Below are 20,938 nucleotides of genomic sequence, written 5' to 3' on the forward strand. Positions count from 1 at the left end.
TATTATTATTATTATTTTATTATTATTATTATTATTATTATTATTTTCTACATTTCTTTGATAACACATGCGAATGAAAAAATTTACAAAAAGTACGAAATTAAATATGTATTTATTATTAAGACTAAATTGAATATTTTAAATAGTATAATGGACGAAGAAAAATTTCAAATTCATTTAATTTTATTATTTAAATAAATCACGCTCTTTATTTATTTCTATTATTAAGAATAAATTAAATATATTACATAGCACATAATTCATGACAAAGTTCAACAAGTTTAATATTATTATTATTTAATTAAATGATGCTTTTTTTGTATCGATAAAAAGTTATAAATTATTAATATTTATTAAAACGTGTGAATGATTCAAATAAGATTTCTCTTGAAATATAGATAAAAGTTTAGTTGATTGAATCCTATTTAAACAGGATGAATGTATTGAGTTATCAGTAAGGAAAACGTTATTGTGTTGAACCCTGTTGTTCTTGCCGGCATGTTGGCAAAGAGGAAACAGTGCATGGTCGACTGTACTTGAGATAGGACACGAGCAGTGAATCATCTTCTCACCTTGATCTTAAGGAGCGAAGTTTAGTGTGCGAGTTACACCTATACATACACACCTAACGTTTATGTATACACATATACATTAGTTAACGTAAACGAGTATGCTCGGCTCGTGGCAACTTTGACCCTTTAAGACTTCTATCGCGTGTTTCGATCTTGACTCCTTATATATGGGTGCAATATTTATGCAATAATGTGCAATTTTAGATATGCGTATACTTGGCTTTCTGATAGTAGTCCATCATACTTCTTCATTTTCGTCTTATAATTATTTTAGTTTATAGAAAGTTTGATGGTATTATACATACGAGCATGTTTTTCTTTTTTTAAATGTGTTCGTTGTTCGATAATTCTTGTAAATATAATTACACAAGTTCGATGTTATTGACGTTTAATTTTAAATTTGTATTTTGTATCGAAGATATTTTTGTTTTGTTTTTTACGTGGTAAAGTAATTGTTCGTCAAGATGTTCGTCTCGTATAATTATAATTACGATTAGTTAGAATTGTTAGAATTCATTTTCGTGCAATATGTAATTGAATGAGAAATTCAAATTGGTTTTATTGCTGATGTTTATCGACAAATAAATTGCAAAATTGATTCAAATGAATATTAAATAACTATTATAAATTCGAGTAAATTTTCCCAACTTCGTATTTTACATAGTAAATTAAAATAAATTAACAGTTCGAATGATTTTTCGTACAACGAGAATTTTTAATGTAATTTAAATTTGTATTTATAAATCGAAGATATTGGATTCCTTTTTTTTTATATATATATATGCATGTATGCATGTATGTGGATATATTTGTTCAGATGTTATGATCAAAAAAGAAAAAAAAAAAATGAAAAAAGAAATTGAAACAAGTTTTAAATGATTTCTTTTGAATAATGAAATGGAAATGGAATTGAAGTTTGAGTTATAGATCGTAGGTTTGTAGATTTAAGGTTCTCTTTTACATGGTTAATTTAAATGATTTTTCTTTCTAATTATAATGGCAGAAGGATAGAGATACTAAACGTTATTTCGCTTACCCGTAATAGCGTACTCGTTTAATCGTGATAAAATCTCGTTTGCTCGGCCAGTCGGAGTTCTTAGTTAGATGGAAGGAACTGCTTTTCAAGCTGCACGATATCTTCATAGCTAGAATAATTTAATTGATGTCGATTCGAGACTCTAGTTTTCCTTTTTTCTTTTTTTTATTTTCCTTCCCCTAGATACAATAATCGTAGACTATTAAAATATTTCTTTTTTTTCGTATGGTATTATATTTTGAAATTTATATGCAAACTGTTCGCGTTGTATGATAATTTAAAAAAAATAAAATTCCAAATTTCAGCTGACCTACGAATATCAGAAATCATATTCATTTAGAAATTTAAAAAGAAAAATCATCTACGCGTTACTCAAAATGGTATTAATAAAACCTTTCTATATTTTAAGGAATAATATTTTCATTTGAATTGATATAAAAACGTATTCGCGTTGTCACGCGAAAAAAATAGTTTGATATTTAAAAAAAGAAAAAATATTCTATACAAAATAAAATTGGCCTTCTAATAATTATTTTGTTATATTATAAACCAATCTTCAAAAAATCATATATTTTACGATAAATGCGTAACAAAAAATATACCATTTATGGAATAAGAATTTTTGAACTAATCAAATAGCAAAATAAATTATAAGAAATTCCTAATGCAAATATTTTAAACAAATTAACAATAACAAAAACAACACCAATCATTCTGTTTCCAATGATTGCAATCCTCGATCAAAGGATTAATTGGATACACTTTAACGTGTACGCATGTGTGCGTGGTGTGTGTTTCAGGAAACAAGTGGCAACATTTTCGAAACGATCTATACATGGGTGATGAGCCAAGTAGAAATTTGAGAAGCGATCCTACGAGGAAGCAACGAGTTCAGGCTCGTAAGAGGTTAGGCGAGTTGAAGAGACGAAGGAAAACGAAGGATAAGAGGAAGCAAGTGCCAGAGAAGTCTCTATTGGGAGTAAACCCGTCGGTGTCGGATGTCGGTGGCTTGAACGAAACTTTGATGTCGAGATTGGATCTAAGTTGTCTCATGAAGGCTCGCAGAAAGGTTCTTATCAAAGCACCCTCGGTCGTTAATGCTCAGCCTCCGAGATATGCTAGGTCGGTTAAAAACCTACCCTTTTTTCTTTTTTTTCTTCTTCCTTTTCTTATTTTCTTTTACTTCACTCATTCTTTTCTCTCTTTCGGTTAACTCTTTTATTTCATATTTCTTTAGATAAAAGATTACTATAGCTTGTCCTTTGCGTGCAAGATAGATTCTTATATAACAGAGAGAATCATTTTTTTTTTTTCTTTTTCTTTTAGTTTCGTTTGACTTTACACGCACTTCAAAGTTAGATAATGAATGGTACAGCGGTACTCGTTTGTATTCCATTTGACAATTTTTTCTTCCTTTTTATTTTTTTTTTTGAAACATCAAATAATATATACGGTTAACTCGTGTATATATATATATATTTTATTATATATTTTTTTATTATAATTATGTTTTATTTTTATTTTTAATTTATTATATTATTTTTTTATTATTTATTTATTATATATATTTATTTTATTATATATTTTTTTATTATAATTATATTTCTTTTTATTTTAATTTATTATATTATATATTTATTATATTATTTTTTTATTATTTATTTATTATATATATTTATATTATATTATATATTTATTTAATATTATTTATATATATATATATCAGTTCGTTACACCCCCAAATGAATTCGTCGATTAATTATTTTTTCTTTTATTTTTCTTAGAAACATTTTATCTTCTCTTTTCTTTTCTTTCCTTTTCTTTTCTTTCTTTATTACTTGCTGGTAAAAATCATTCGTATATTTTTGTATTCCAGGAGAACGAATGCTTTACCACCTTTCAATCGATACTTCGTAGCAGTTTATGAATGCATGAAGGAATTCGTTTTCGAAGATTCGATGGCTGATAGACTTTTTTGTAGCGAATCAACTTGGCTCGGTCGTGTTCCGAAATGCGTGAAAAAAGAAGGTGAGTGTTGATGTATTAGATTATATAAAAGATAAATGATTATTTATACCTTTTTGTTATAGATGAGCATAATTAATTTGTCGTTAGAAAAATAATAGAATTGAACCGATCAAAATAATATAGTATATATAATTTTTAAATTATTTTTCAGTTTTTTTCTTCTTTTTTCGTCTTCTATATATAAAAAATTTGTATTTTATTTTATTGTTTTTTTTTATTTTTCATTTTATTTCATCGTAACCATACCAACGTAACGCTCTATCGCCACGGTGTATTGTGTTTGACAGATTTTAACGAACAGTACCTTTTTTTTTTCTTTTTTTTTTTGATAGCTTCTACACGATTCCCAAAGTCCCTTGATTTTTTTCCCCATGTTTTTTTCTTTTTTTTTTTTTCTTTTTCTCAGTATTATAACATGTCAACGTTATCGACAAATTTATTGATTCGATAATTGGGTAGACGCATTGAATTTCTAACGTTATTTATTATTCATAAATATTATTTTATTATCATTCAAATTTTGTTCCATATCATATCGTACTATGTCAAAGTATGGATACGAACGTATATATAAAAAAAAAAAAAAAAAAATAGTAAAATATGAAAATCAGATTTTTTGAATTCGATACTAAAGATAGATTAGATATCGTATAACGTAGTTTATAAATTCATAAATATTATTTTGGTATATATAATATCATTCAAGTTTTATCCACGCGTTATATCGTACTATACGTTTAAATTTGTTTTAAAGAAAATTCTGATAGGAACGTATGGAAATAAAAAAAAGATAGTGAAATATTTGAAAGAGATTTTTTTGGAAATCGATACTAAAGGCAGATTAGGTAACGTTTTATTACGTTAGAGTCGAGTTTTGATTATATCTATGTATAGGTTTGATATAAAACGCGCGTATGTGCCGAATTCGAATCCGATTCGCGTGTTGGGCTAAACTTTTTGTTACATCACAGATATCGTTTCGTTTTAGAAACGATAATCGATAACGTGCTACGTTGCGATCAGGAGAGGGGTGGTTGCGAACACGTATGCGAAGATACACCGATTGGCCCAAAGTGTTCCTGTTTCGATGGTTTTCGAATCAATGGTACCACCTCTTGCATAGGTAATATTTAATTTTTTCTTTTTCTTTTTTACCAGTTTTCAATTAATTCAATGGAATGCCATCAATCAATCGATTACAATTTAATCGTACACTTCTGATTGGTATTACACCGATTTTGTTAATAAATTTCGAAATGGTTACTTCCAATTAATTAATCGAAAAGAAACAAAAAATGTGTTGTACGAATCAATTTGTTCTTTAATTAGTATATCTTATTTTTATATTTTTTACGAGTTGATTTGTAATAGATTAAATTGTTCTACCAGTACTTTTATATTTTTTACTATGGGAGGAATTTCTTTTGATTTTAATTGATCGAAATAATTGAACAAATTTATTTTTTCGCTAATGAATTGGAATTTTTTTTTTTTTTTTTTTTTCTTTCGTTAAATCGATTAATCGAAAAAAATTCGTAGATCAAATTAAATATGAAAATATTTTCATTGTATTTGAAAAATTTGGTTAATATTATATAAAATTAAATAATTGTTTTATATAAATTACAATAATAATAATTTTGGTTAGACGAATTTTCGAAATATTATTTATAAATTGTATGACTACGGTCTTACTTTTGATTTTGGTAGAAAAAACATGAGGGAGAAGAGGGGGAGAAAAATAAAAAACACTTGGGTTGGTATCAGATACGTTAGGGTTTAAAGATATAGACCTGATTTTCTTTTCTAATATCCTGGGCTATGTTAGCTAACAGGCTCGTAGCTCGTAATTTTCTTCACCCACGTTTTCTTGTACCAGAAGGGGAGATTCTAAAGTTAGAGAAACGAGTGATCTTAGGGCAAAGGGACAGGCAGAGATCCCTGTCCCTTAAAACTCCGACATTCTTTGAATGTCCAAGAAACATTTACGCTTTATTTTCTTTATTTCTTATACTCAAAACTCGTGAACGGTCTTTAGCAAACGTTTACGGTTTTGCAAATAAATTTCAACGTTTAACGCATTCCGTTCGTCTAATATTATTTTTAACGCTCTCTCTTTTGTGAAATTTTATTTGCGAGAACAAGTTAAAAAAAAAAAAAAAAGAGAGAAAAAAAAAGTAGAACAAAATGAAAAAGAAAAGCGAGAAAAATAATTTTTTTGCGAACCAACAAAAACGAGCCTTGGTGTTTTTTGAAATTCGTTTTATCCCGTACCAAATTCAATCTCCACGATTTGAGATATATATATTTAAACTTTACAAAGTCGAGAGATTTATTTTAAATAAAAAAAAAAAAAAAAAAGAAAAAATCGTACTTTCGTACAGATTTGCCGAAAAATGTTGTGGAAAAATATCTAATCTCTTTGCGAATATATATTTTTGTTTGTTTGTCGATAAAATATTTTGTCAAAATAATCTTTTTGTTCTCGATGATGTTATTGGATCGTTAAAGCCGAGAATAGTAATCGATTCGTTCGTGTAACGTTAATCGGAATATTATCAGTTTACACAGACGAATTCGTTAGTAATTATAGGAACATTTATTGAATTGGCACGTGCCAGTCGCGCATTAATCATCGTCAACTTGTTTTTCATAGAATTTCAATGAATCCAATGTACATAGAAATAATTTGTTTCGATGGATACGTGAATAACTACGTACACGCTTATTTATTTGCACTTTGTAATCATTCATTAATTGATTCCGTATTAATTAACCTACAAATAAATAATAAATTATCCTCTGAACGCGTTGGGGTATACACCGAACAATTTTATTTTATTTTATTTTATTTTATTTTATTTTATTTTATTTTATTTTGTTTTCTTTTAATTCAATTTCATTTGGTTTTGCTTAGACGTAGACGAATGTTCAGAAGGTTTGGTCAAGTGTTCAGATTTGTGTCTGAACGATCCTGGCTCTTACCACTGTGAATGTCATTCTGGATTTCAGCTGGCATCTGATGGACGTACTTGTCAAGGTAAGTTTTCATTTAAAACGAAACACAAAACATAATAATTAATTATCTATCATATTTTCCTGATCAATCGCGTTGATTTGCACGTCCAAGCAACTTCTACGATTATTAAAGTATAACATCGTGCATGTAATTCTTATAATATTTTTTTATTATATTTGTTAACTTTCATACTTATACAATTTTCTCTTCTCTGAATTTTTATTATTTTATTTAACAATAATAAATTAATTGAACGTCATACTAAATATCGGTCAATTTGAATTAGAAATTTTTGATATATAAAATCAAAACTTAAGATATGACAATGTGATACGAAAATGATATTAAAAATAATACGAAAATTTATATAAAAAAAACGTTCAATATGTATGTAGAGTAATGAAATAAAAATAGAATAACTTTTCAGTGGAAAGAAATCAACGAAAAGTATATTTTTAAGATACCCGATCAATAAACGTTGTTGATATAAATATCAAATAACGTATTTATTTTTGAAACGTATAACATTATAAATTCATGCTCAATTTTTTAGGAACAAATTTATGACCAAATATTAAAAATATTTCTCAATCTTCAATGATTGGTTGATGAAAAAAAATTATCGAAACAAAATTAAAGGGAAAACGAAATACTTTAGTTTGGATAGAATTTTGAACACACAAGTGATTATACCTTATTTTATTATCAGAATTTTTGTCGTCGTTGCATCGAACTAACAACGTACGCGGGTTAAGGTTTCGAACGAAATGCACCGGGATTTTCGTTTAACGTAGTCGACAACCGTTGATCGTGTCGTTTTCAACTACATTACTCGTCCATTGAATGAACGAGCTTTCAACGAGGTTAACCTTCTCGCTGTTGGCGAATAAAGAGCTTGCGTGCTGTGGGACGCTCGTTTCCAGCTGCCGATGGATTGATTTCATTTTGATGCACGCGTATACGTGTATATGTGTAGTACGAGCACACGCGTACGTACGTGTGAATGCGAATATGCGAATGCAGACACTTCGTTTGGGAATTTTTTTTTTCATATTTTTCCTCTCCCTCTCTCTACTTTTTCTATTTTTACTATTTTTTGATTGTATTGTTTTTGAAATTTATCTTTTTTTTTTTCCTTTCAATTTTTACCAAAGAGCAGATATTTAAAAAAAGTAGACTACGAGAAAGTATAACGAATGAATAATGGAAATGAAAAGAAAACAAAAAGAATGTTAATCGATATTTTAAAAACGAATGTGGAGTATTTATTAAATAAAAAAAATAATATCAGTAATATAAATGGTCTGTAGTTATATAATAAAGTATTATACGTGCACGTGACTCTGACCATTTGTATTGTTAAATATTAATCGAAAATAGTTTTTAAATAATTAACGAAAGTTTATAATATATATACATTGCAACTGTTTGACATCATAAAAAAAAAAGAAAAAATATAAAAACAAATAAATAAATATAAAAATTTTTTGTATATATACATGCGATGCAATTTTATTTTTATTAAAAAAAATTGATAAATTATCATTGACATTAAACTATGATAATTAATCGTAACGAATATTCGTTTCTTTTTTTGTTTTAAATTGAAAATATAGATCAGAGATATTTTTAAATCGTTACTTTCCTTATTTTTCTTTCGTTTGTTTTTTTTCTTTAAACAAATCTCGTAAAACAGATGTTAACGAGTGTCTACCGAGCAACGGACGCGGCCCTTGTCAAGGTATCTGTCGCAATCTCGAAGGTAGCTACGAGTGTAGTTGCACGGATATTCCTGGATTTAAATTGGCATCGGACAACCATACTTGCGAGGACATCGACGAGTGTGCGAATAACAACGGTGGTTGTTCTCACGTTTGTTTGAACACACCAGGAAGTGTATTTTGCCTTTGCCCGGATGGTTTTTATTTGACGAACGATTTGAAGACTTGTCAAGGTACGTATTTATCGTTTGGTATAACGTTTAATTGAATTAATATTAATTAAATAAAAAAAAAATAAATTATCATTCTTATAATAAACATAATTTGTTCACATATAAAAATCGTATTTTAATATTTCAGACGTAAACGAGTGCGAAAACGTTTCCAAGGTTTGCCCGGAAGACACCAATTGCGAGAACACGATTGGTTCTTACAAGTGCATCAATAAGCCGAAAAAAATGACTAAGGTATTGCAAGACCAGGATTATGACACCGAAAATGACGACGAGGATGACGACGATGATTATAACGAGAGTTTAACCGAATTACCGGAAATAAGTAAATGCGAGGATGGTTATAGGAAAGATGATAATGGAAATTGCGTTGGTAAGTTAATCGTATGATATATATGTGGAATGCGAGCGCCTCCAAGTCAAATACTTAAATAGGCATTCGTGAGGAGATTGGACGGTAGGCCCTGGATAGCTCAATGGTTAAAGTGCAGTCGCCCGGAAAGCGGAATATCCGGGTTCGAATCCCGGTGCAGTCAATCCAACGGTCCAATTTTTTTCACGAATATAATTATTTGAAATTATTTCACGAAAATATATTTAGTATATATATATATATTTGATATTTCATTTGTTTAAGACATAAACGAGTGTATCGAAGGTGTCGACGGTGAGAATCACGGTTGCGAACACGAGTGTAGAAACGAGGAAGGTAGTTATCATTGCATTTGTCGCGTTGGTTATCAATTGGAAGAAGACGAGGTGTCTTGCAAGGATATAAACGAGTGTGGAAAGTCACCGTCGCCTTGTTCTCACAATTGCACCAATATCGAGGGATCCTTCGTCTGTTCTTGTCCAATGGGATTTGTATTGAAAGAAGACAACGTTACGTGTTTGGAAGATAGAACCTGTTCGTCCATGAATCCTGCTTGTTCACAGGATTGTCATGATACTATGGATGACAGTGGTCCTAAATGTATTTGTTATCCTGGATATCAGCTGTTAGAAGACAATATAACTTGCATCGATATTGACGAATGCATGGAAGACAGATCACCTTGTTCGCATATTTGCGTTAATTTAAAGGGCAGTTTCGTATGCAAGTGTCCCAGTGGTTTCGTTTTATCCGATCAGGACAAGTTCAATTGCACGGACGTTGACGAGTGTAACGAACCGAGTGTTCACGGATGCGAACACGAGTGTATTAATATACGTGGAAGTTACGAGTGCGTTTGTCAGGATGGTTTTGTTCTAAGTGATGATCGAAAAAGTTGCGTTGACGTTGACGAGTGTAATACGATAGATCAAAATCGTTGTTCTCACAATTGTACTAATGTTTTGGGAAGTTATCATTGTACATGTCCGAATGGTTACGAGTTGATAAATGAATTTGATTGCAAGGACGTGGACGAGTGTGTCAAAGGAATTCATAGTTGTTCTCATGATTGCGTTAACGTGGAAGGTGATTACGAGTGTACCTGTCCTAATGGTTTTAAACTCGACGATGACAGACATTGTCGTGACGTTAACGAGTGTTTAGAAAATCTTCACGATTGTTCCCACGAATGTAGAAATACCGAAGGTTCTTACGAGTGCGTTTGTCCACCGGGAATGTTTAACAACAATACTAAAAATCTTTGCGTATCTTTCATGAATATCTGCGACAACGATAACGCTGGTTGTTCTCATTCCTGTGAAATATACGGTGATACTTACAGATGCGTTTGTCACGAGGGTTATTTATTACAAGATGATGGAAAAACGTGTTTGGATATGGACGAGTGTCTCGAGGATGAACACGATTGTTCCCACGAATGCGTTAATACTCTTGGTAGTTACAGATGTACTTGTCCACCTGGTTTGGAATTACTCGAAGATGGTTTAACGTGTAAAGATGAAAAATGTGAGAATGGATTTCGAAGGGATAGCCATAACGTTTGTCAAGATATCGACGAGTGCGACGAAGAGGATCACGATTGTTCTCACTTCTGTATCAACGTGTACGGTTCCTATCAATGTTCTTGTCCAATCGGTTGGATTTTAGGGGAGGATCGTATAACTTGTATCGAATCGAATCCATGTTTGAATGCTACTTGTTCGCACGCGTGTTTACCGCAAGGTTCAACAACCTTCAAATGCGAGTGTCCTGTTGGATATGAAATCGACGAAAGTGGTATGAAATGTAAGGACACGGACGAGTGTGCGAACGATAAAAGAAATAACTGTAGTCATAGTTGCAAGAACGTGGAGGGTTCGTACGAGTGTCATTGTCCAAAAGGATACGAACTCGACCAGGACAATAGCACTTGTATCGATGTGAACGAATGCGAGAACGGGGAGCACGATTGCGGCGAGCACTTATGCGTAAATCTCGAGGGAAGCTATAATTGCACTTGTCCAGAGGGTTTCTTTTATTCCGAAGAAGAACGCATTTGCGAGGACATAGACGAGTGTTTGAGGAATAACGAGTACAAACACAATTGTTCCCACGAATGCGTAAATACGATTGGTACCTACAAATGTAGCTGTCCTATCGGTTGGAAACTCAAGGAAGACGAACGTACGTGCAAGATCGTTGACCCTTGCGCCAGTGATCATGGTTGTTCTCATACGTGCGAACAGGAGAATGGAGAGATTCGATGTGGTTGCCCTGAAGGATTCGATATTTTAGAGGATGGGAAAACCTGCCGGGAGATAGACGAATGTTTGGAAGGGTTTCATGCGTGTTCTCATATTTGTAAAAACGTCGAGGGTGCATATTACTGCGAGTGTCCAACGGGATACAAATTATCGACCGACGAAAGGACATGTGTGGATATAGACGAATGCTACCTGGAAACGAAAATCTGTTCGCAACACTGCAACAACACCGAAGGCAGTTTTCACTGTACCTGTCTAGATGGATATGAATTATCCGAAGATCAACGGACTTGCAAGGACATAAACGAGTGTTCGAGGAATCTACACAATTGTTCGCACGAGTGTGAGAATCTCTTAGGTAGCTATACTTGTTATTGCCCGGAAGATTTCACCTTGGACGAGGATAAAAGTACTTGCATCGATTTGGACGAATGCTCGGGGACTAACAACTGCACCCATATTTGCGTAAACATTCGTAATGGTTACAAGTGCGAATGTCCTGATGACTTCACATTGGAACCGGACGGTTGGTCGTGTACAAAAGTCGACCACTGTGAAACGGATCACGGTTGTTCGCACGAATGTATCAACGAATCGAATGGTTTCAAATGCGGCTGTCCCATGGGATACGCATTGTCGTTGGATAATAAAACTTGCGCGGACGTTAACGAGTGTTTGGAAACCAACAACGAGATTAGCGAGCCATGTTCGCACGATTGCGTTAACACAATTGGAAGTTACGAGTGTCGTTGTCCTAAAGGATATCAAATCGGCAAAGATAAGAAAACCTGCGAGGATCTGAACGAGTGTATCGAAGAAAACGGCGGTTGTTCGCATTTTTGCGCAAACACCGAGGGTAACTACGAGTGCGCTTGTCCGGACAACTACAAACTACTCGAGGACGATGGAAAAACTTGCGTCGAGATCGACGAGTGTTTGATCGACAACGGCGGATGCTCTCACTTCTGTCAATACGAGAACGGAAACGTGTCCTGCTCTTGTCCCGAAGGATTCATCCTGGACGACGTGGAGAATAAATTTTGCATGAACGAGGACAAATGTCTCGTAGATAACGGCGGTTGTTCCGACATTTGTTATTCTCTAAACGGTACCGTAACGTGCGACTGTTCGTTAGGATTTCGTTTGTCCGTCAAAGACAACGTGACTTGTTTAGACGTAGACGAGTGTTTGGAAATGAAGGACAATTGTACACAAAAGTGCGTTAACATGGAAGGTGGATACAAGTGCGAGTGTTACGAGGGTTTCCGAGTTAATCCCGACGAATTAAGTTTCTGCGATGACATAGACGAGTGTCAGGAAGAAAATGGCAAGTGTACACATTCCTGTTCCAACACGGTTGGTTCCTATCGATGCGATTGTCCAACAGGTTACGATCTTCATTCGGATAATAGGACGTGCGTTTTGATCGATGGTTGCAAACGTGACAATGGGAATTGTTCTCATCATTGTCACCATGACGAGAGTACAGGGAAGACTCGTTGCTCGTGTCCATTGGGATTTAGATTGAAACATGATCACCATATTTGCGAGGATATAGACGAATGCGAGGAGTTCGAGAATGACGTTGATACCGGTTGTTCTCATGCTTGCGTTAATACCGAGGGTGGTTACCATTGTGAATGTCCTCCGGGTTATATTCTCATGCCGCAGGATAAGAAGAGTTGCGTAGACGTAAACGAGTGCCTTACTATCGAGCACAATTGCACCCACGATTGTTTGAACCTTCTTGGTAGCTACATATGCACGTGTTACGAGGGTCACTATTTGCATACCGACAAATCCTCTTGTTTGGACATCGACGAGTGTCTCGAATTAAACGGTGGTTGTTCGGATACCTGCACCAATACGATTGGCGGTCACTTTTGTAGTTGTCCCGACGGTTACGAGCTCGGCCAGGATGAGAAAAATTGCGTGGACGTTAACGAATGCGACAAGGGACTAGCCGATTGTCCCGATACTTGCATCAATACTCCAGGCTCGTTCAAATGTCAGTGCCCGGATGGTCATATCCTTGCTAATGATTCTCGAAGTTGCATCGACGTTGACGAATGTCAAATCGCGAACGGCGGTTGCACGCATGCTTGTTTCAACATAATCGGTGGCGTACGTTGCAGTTGTCCAGTTGGTTTACGTTTAGACGACGATGGAAAAACTTGTCACGATATCGACGAATGTGGCATCGATAATGGCGGTTGTTCGGACGTTTGCGTTAATCTCGAAGGAAGTTTTTCTTGTCGTTGTCCGGACGGTCATAATCTCGATGAAAATGATTCGAAAACCTGTAGGGACGTTAACGAATGCGAGATAGAAAATGGTTCTTGTTCGGATATTTGCGTAAATATCAAAGGTAGTTACAAGTGCGAGTGTCACAGTGGTTATCGATTATCCGAGGATGGTAAAACATGCGTTGATGTTAACGAGTGCGAACATGATAACGGTGGATGTTCACACGCTTGCATCAATAAACCAGGATCTTTCCTTTGCGATTGTCCCAGAGGATACCAGATCAAGAATAAGACCTGCCATCACTCAAATCCTTGCATGATCAATAATGGTGGTTGCGAACAGATATGCAATGACGAGGCCGGTACGGCGATATGCACTTGCAAGGAGGGATTTCAGTATGACAAGTCTAACAGCTCGATGTGTCACGATGTGGATGAATGCTCCGGTCGGCACGGATGTGAGCATACTTGCATTAACACTATTGGATCTTACACGTGTGGATGTTGGGAAGGTTATCAAATGCAGAACTCTACTACTACTACTTGCGTGGGTGAGTTTCAGCAATACACATACACATACGTACGACTATTCTTCGAATGAAAATTATCTATTGTGTGCAAATCTATTTATAGGGATATCCATTTTACTCGAAAAGATCAAATTTATGACTATGAAATAATATTATTCGGGATAGATACGTTTTTTTTTGAGAAAAAAAAAAAAGAAATATCATTTTCCATAGATATCGACGAGTGTGCATCGGGAATATGCAAGACGAGTAGATGCGTCAATACATTGGGCAGCTATCGTTGCGAATGCGACGAAGGATATCGATCCGAGGATGACACTTGTGTAGGTTCGTGTGCGAAACCTTACCTTAAAGAAATAGCGAACAATTCTTTCACACCCCTTCTCAACCATTCCTCCCACACCCCCCCCACCCCCTACTCCCACCCATTACAAATATAATATTGTTTGAAAATTACGTTTTAAAATTGAATTTAGATATCGACGAATGCGTCGAGGCTTCACCTTGCCGTGAGAGATGCATCAATACACCTGGATCGTATCATTGTACCTGTTCACCGGGATTTCGATTACACGGAGGCGAATGTGTAGGCAAGTTAAAGTGCTTTCCTTTGTGGTGCCTGACTGACACGCGCGATCATGAATTCGAATTCGACACAAAGCACGTAATTTAGTAACTTTATCGATCTAGATATAAACGAATGCGAGTGGCGTAACGGTAGATGCGAACAGGAATGCATTAACACTGTGGGATCCTTCCTATGCAACTGTCGATCAGGATACGAGTTCAATCACAGGTAAATTTGATATTGACGATTTTAAATAAATGAAATCATTTCTTTTTGTTGTTGTTCTTTTTCTTTTTTTAATTTCCATTAGGCTGGCGAATGTTTCTTTTCTTTCTATTTTTTTTTTTACAGGAGACACGAATATTTGTTTTTTACGTTGCATAATTGATTGTTTTCGTAAAATGTATTTTGGTAATATTAATTTAAAAAAATATAATTATATTTAAAAGTATTGAGACAAATGTAGATGGAGTTATTTTTTTAAAAGTAGGTATAATAGAACAAAAAAATGTTCGTTCGAGAACGATCGCAATTTCCAAGATGCATTGTGTTTTATTTCAAATGAAAATGAATAATTTAAATGGTACTATAATTGCTGTAACGAGTAATTAGATTATATAGTACATAATGCATATCTCGAGCTGTAACAATGGTTAAGCGTTCGCTTTCAGGAACAGAAGTCAGTGTCAAGATGTAAACGAATGCTTGAACCGGAACGGTGGTTGTAACGGGGAGTGCATTAACACGCTAGGAAGTTACTATTGTACGTGCAACGGCGATTTAGTATTGTCTTCGGATGAGAGAACTTGCGTCTCGTCGGAATCTAAGTGTCCTGCGATGGAATTACCCTTGCACGCTGAGGTATCTCAATTATAATCTTTATAACTATTCTTTTTGATTTTTAATATTAGATTATACGTAATCGAAAGCCATTGAATGAACAAAATTTGTCTCCTTTGTTTTTTTGTAAAAATAAAAATAAGAATTTTTGAAATCAATTATTTCGTCGCATATTCGAAAATTGTTAGATTTCCGTAGAATTTAATAAAAATTTTTATACGACCAATTAAAATTTATAATTCGATTTTTTAATAATTAACGAATTAAGATATAATTATAATAATAATAATATTGTTGAAATTATTTTGATAACAGATAAGATGTCCCGGATATTATTCGGGTGCGAACGATTATCCGCAAGGTGCCAGGTGTCACATTAGATGTCGACGAGGATTTAAATTGGAAGGACCTCACACGAGATATTGCGTGAGCGGTGGTAGATGGAACGGAAAAGAACCGGTGTGCCTTCGTGAATACTCGATCGTTGATTCTCGCTACGATCTAGGTAATAACGTGTTCAATTTTAACGACGATTCGATTAACCAACCCGACCATCGTTAATCAAGAAAATTGCTAAATTTCTTAGATAAATATCTCTCTCTCTCTCTTCTCTATAAAGTAACCCATACTATACCATCGATAAAAAGATAAGATCAGTTAGATTATCTCATATTTACGCTTCGGTAAACATCATAATTCCTGTTATTCCAATTACCAATAAAAACATTCTATTTTATTAATAATTGCCCTATTATTATTAATCGTATCGATCATTTTTTTTGTTCGTTTCGTAAATATTACAAAATTTCTAATAATAATAATAATAATAATAATTTCTACAGGTCTTCGTGGCTCAAGTGGTAGAGCGTTCTTTCGGTATGCGAAAGATCCTGGGTTCGAATCCCCCGGGGAGCCTCTTCTCGACTTTATTTAAACAACTGAAGCTCGAATTTATTGGGAGAGTTCTTCGAACGAGAACAAATGTGTCAGGGGGTTGGTTGCGTCACTAAATAATAATAATTTCTTATTTACATCGAAATTTCCAATCGAAAATCTTCTTTACGTTTTTTATCGTTCGTCAGTTAATTTTGACGAAAATAAATCGAATCGAATGAATAAACAAACCTTAATATCGATAATTCATATTCGAGTGATTAACAATTCGTACGATTATATATATATTTTTTGTGTTTTATTATTAAAATCAAACGAAAAAATGCGGTGGTGGTGTTAACGCCACCAACAAACGGAGAAGAGATTATTTATAACGTTACGAAAATCATATTCCAAGTGCTCACGTTCAATTAGCCCAACTTGGTTCCCCCGTTCTAAAGAGCTTTTAATAACGGGAACCTTCTATGGTAGGGATTGTAAAAGGCAGGCAGGTTTGCTAACGAGGCCATACGTTAACGCTGGATCTTAATGAGCTTACGAGTAACGTTATAGGTCCCCTAGCTTTTTTATGTCTCATTTCCACCTTTGACATTTTCTACTACTATTATACTTCTTCCTATTATTATTATTATTATTATTATTTTACTGTAGTAGATGAAGGGTTATTTTCATTGTTTGGTTATAACGAGAAAGAGAATTTCTATTTTTTTTTATTCCCTCGAAGAGAAGAATTATAAGAATCGAAGTTTTCAGATAATGGTACTTTTAATTTCTTCGAAAGGTTATATAATATATAATCTTAGGTATCGTTATAGGCGTGGGAGTGAAGCCAATTGGCTTGGATCCTAAAAAGGTATCGTTGGAAGTGTCAAAGTCTCGAAAACAGTTCATTTTTAATAGCTAAGAGAGAACTAGAGAGAGTATATATTATATATATCGAGTAATTTACTTGAAATTGATCTTATTTGCTATCTATTTAACGATCTTTGAAATGTTGATAGCCAGAGTAGAACATATACACAATATATGATAGAGAATGTGTGTGTGTGTATTTCGTTGAAAGGACAGTCCAAGTCTCTAGCAGTAATTAGTCCTGATTTGTAATTCTATGTCGTAAGAGAGACATACATAGACTGTCACGGGGGAGGAAAATTGCTTCGGTAGTCTAATGACCACCTTCTATCATGTTACAGACATGCCAAGGCCGTTTGTGAGATGCCCACAGGACATGGATGTGGAGTTACCCGCAAGGCAGAATACGATACGTGTTTCCTTCCCACAACCAAAGTCCAACATGAATTGGTGGAGGTAAGGTTGGATACCTGGCTTTTTATTTTTCCTTCCTTTTAACTTGTCAATAATAATTTCTAAAATTCATTCTATTTCTTTAAATGTATATATATTATCATTGATGTATTATAATCATGAAATATTTTATCATACAACAAATATTTTCTAAACATTGTTTGTTTCTTCTTAATAGATTTTATATAGACAATCATTTTCATTTGACCTTATTTTACGTATATATAATTTATTCGATAAAATAATATAAAATATTAGAAAATTGTTATCTATATAATTTTTTATTTTGAAAGATTAAATAGATTAGATTAAGATAATAGAATTGTCATATATATATATATAATTGATATTAAAACAAGACAAGATTAATATTATCTATGTTTTCACAAAGACATCCACCCAGTTTCCCCATTTAATTTCTGATCTGGGTAGCAAATCGGTAGCGGAGTACGTAGGTGGGCAGGTAGTTAGCATTGGTTCTATGTTAGTTGCTTTCGTAGGAGTAGCAAGCACACAATGGGAATTCCAAACGAGCTTACAGAATTCCTGTCGAGGATATACACATGAGAGATGATGTATCCTATGCCAGAGTCTCCTATGATGCGTTCGTTCGTGCATTTCCACTTAAGCAAGTGTTGGAAGATAGAATCCATGTATCTGTATGAATATATAGATATGTATGTGTGTGTGTGTGTGTGTGTCTCTCTCTCTCTCTATCTATCCTGTCTGTCTGTCTGTCTGACTGACTGTCTTCATCGTCATCCATCTCCCAGTCATCATCATCGTCCTTCTAACGGCGAGAAGGATGAAACATATGAGAGGCTCAGTTATCTTCTATCTCCAGGCACCGTCGCGAAGCATTAAGCGTCAATCAGACTAGATTACGTTCGATGAGCATTTATATGTTAACGAGGCGTCGATCAAATGTATATAACCGTCGATCATTTGATTTCAGATTTGCTTATGAGATTTCGCAAGGATTTACATGATAGATCAATTTCTTTTTATATGTTTCACATTTTGTTTTCATTATTTTTATATCGAGTAGTTTAATCTTCTTTTTTCTTTCTTCCCCCTTCTCTACAATAAAGGGTTGCTATTTATAGGGGGTGGGGCTGGGGGTGGGGGATCATCGGTATTAATTTATGGGATTCTACGATGCATTATTTTGTACATAATCACATTTTTACTTAAGGATTCATTTTTGTGTATTTTGATTTTGATTGTAATTATGTTTTTAGATACGTTGACGCTTCACCTTCATGGGCCAAACAATTACAAGCCGATCTTCCGGCAGGTACAACCATTGTCACTTTCACAGCTTGGTCACCTGTATCCAATTATACGAGCACTTGTAGAATCGTCATACGTGTTAGAGGTGAGTTAGTGTGAAAAATGATTTGAACTATCTGTGTATTTAGATATAACTTATTCAACGTTTACAATTAACAATATGATATATGTAAATACTTGACATATGTTTTTATTGTATATTCTTATATCAACGTTTGAATATGCAGAATATTATTGACTCGTTTATTCGAATCCACGTACATCGATAGACATCATTATAATGTTATAGTCCTTCGATTTCAATCACTTAATGCTTCTCTCGCATTTCGAATAATACTCTCTTTTCATACCTGTCTATCTGCATATAATATATCGTGTTTACGTAACGTGTCCGATCATTTCTTACAAATGTAAATCGAATACAAATAAGATTCGTGTGTCATTCGAGTTAACAACTCGAATAGATAGATACGTTACTTATATTTTTTTACTATTATTGTGACACGAGATTATCGATAATCTCTATCCGTGTTGGATTAAAATATGATTTTAATTGAAATTGACTGGTCAAATCGAATACACGAAGATTATTAATTCGTAAATGATTTCATCATTTTATTATTACTTTTTTTTAGAATATGTAGGTAGACAACATTTTTTTTCTAATGACAACAACAATTATTATTTCATCATTTTCTAATCGAATTATAGTATTAAAAAAAAAGTATTATATTTCAATTGATTATAATCATTATTTGAAAATAAATGAGATACTTTTGAAAATCTTATCTTGTATATACAGGAGTGATTTATAAATTAATCGCGACACCAACAATTATTCATTACTTAGGAAAATAAACTGAAACTTTTATATAAAGTTGTATATAAACAAAAAAATAAAAGTATTATTTCTATCATCAACATTTATAAAATTTATATTTATATATAAATTATATATAAATTTATATATAAATTATAAATATAATAAATATAATAAATGAAATATAAATTATATAATTATAAATTATATATCAAATTATATATAAATTTATAAAATTAAAATTTCTCAATGATAATAGATATCAACCAATCTAAATATCACTTTGATTATTCAGATGATAAGATGACAAAACCAAAATGATTTCACTTATAATTATATTATTTAAAATAGTATGGTTAAATGTGCGGAAAATAATAAAAATATTGCTAATGAAAGGATAAGAATAAATGAAAAAAATAAAAAAGAAATGAAAAAAAGAGAAAGAGAGACAGAGAGAGAGAGAGAGAGAGAGAGAGAGAGGAGAGGTAGTTGTCATCGAGAGTCGCCTAAATTCGACGTAACTATGTCACGTCGTTAGAGGATCTGCGCGTGTACGAAATATGAAATAAAGGTTTCTCAGGAGAAACGCGATAGCTTCGCAACCGTGACGGGGGGTTAGGGGTGAGGGGGGGAGGGGCAGAAGGGGGTTGGAATTGCGCATAAATATGCCGTACGTCGTGTGCTCTGTCGTTCTCTCTCCGAACTTCTACATTTCCTGCTCATTTTCCGACGTGGCCATCTACGCTATGGTACAAAACGGATGAAAAAGAGACGCAAATAGAAGAAAAGAAAAAAATCTATGGGAAAAAAAGAGAGAGAGAGAGAGATAAAGAACACTTCTTTTGTATTGCGTATTCCAAAGTTGTTCTCCGACTCCGTACCACTTTCTTTACTTTTTCATTAATATTCATGTGACTGCTAAATTGATCCTTTATTTTTTTGTTTTGTTTTTTTTTTTAAATGTTTTAAAATAATTCTTGATTAATATGTAAGTTGTTGTTTCTTATCTCTCGAGGAAGTATTCCAAATTAAAGACACGGCGATATTCTATTTTAATTATTCTATTTTAATTATTAACGGATGCAATCACGGATTATACTTTTTTTTTTTTTTTTTTCGTTAAGAATTGTTCTCTTCGAATTAATAAAATAAGAATTAATTTCTTATAATTATTAATTATTAATAATTAATAATTA

The 20,938-nt window shown here is 33.2% G+C and overlaps 1 protein-coding gene across 1 annotated transcript in view; it reads left to right on the plus strand.

Annotated features, from left to right (window-relative positions):
- Window positions 1–20,938, plus strand: part of LOC122524987 (fibrillin-1-like) — a 59,112-nt gene that overhangs the window by 28,175 nt on the left and 9,999 nt on the right. Inside the window, exons 2-14 of the mRNA XM_043647517.1 lie at window positions 2,409–2,730; window positions 3,485–3,636; window positions 4,625–4,759; window positions 6,554–6,676; window positions 8,352–8,609; window positions 8,737–8,982; window positions 9,247–14,043; window positions 14,236–14,349; window positions 14,713–14,818; window positions 15,262–15,451; window positions 15,746–15,935; window positions 17,518–17,632; window positions 18,871–19,007. Of these exons, the coding sequence (XP_043503452.1) occupies window positions 2,409–2,730; window positions 3,485–3,636; window positions 4,625–4,759; window positions 6,554–6,676; window positions 8,352–8,609; window positions 8,737–8,982; window positions 9,247–14,043; window positions 14,236–14,349; window positions 14,713–14,818; window positions 15,262–15,451; window positions 15,746–15,935; window positions 17,518–17,632; window positions 18,871–19,007 (6,885 nt within the window). The remainder of the gene's footprint in view (window positions 1–2,408; window positions 2,731–3,484; window positions 3,637–4,624; window positions 4,760–6,553; window positions 6,677–8,351; window positions 8,610–8,736; window positions 8,983–9,246; window positions 14,044–14,235; window positions 14,350–14,712; window positions 14,819–15,261; window positions 15,452–15,745; window positions 15,936–17,517; window positions 17,633–18,870; window positions 19,008–20,938) is intronic.

The sequence above is a fragment of the Polistes fuscatus genome, unplaced genomic scaffold (assembly GCF_010416935.1).
Source record: "Polistes fuscatus isolate 324 unplaced genomic scaffold, CU_Pfus_HIC Scaffold8, whole genome shotgun sequence".
Lineage (NCBI taxonomy): Eukaryota > Metazoa > Arthropoda > Insecta > Hymenoptera > Vespidae > Polistes > Polistes fuscatus.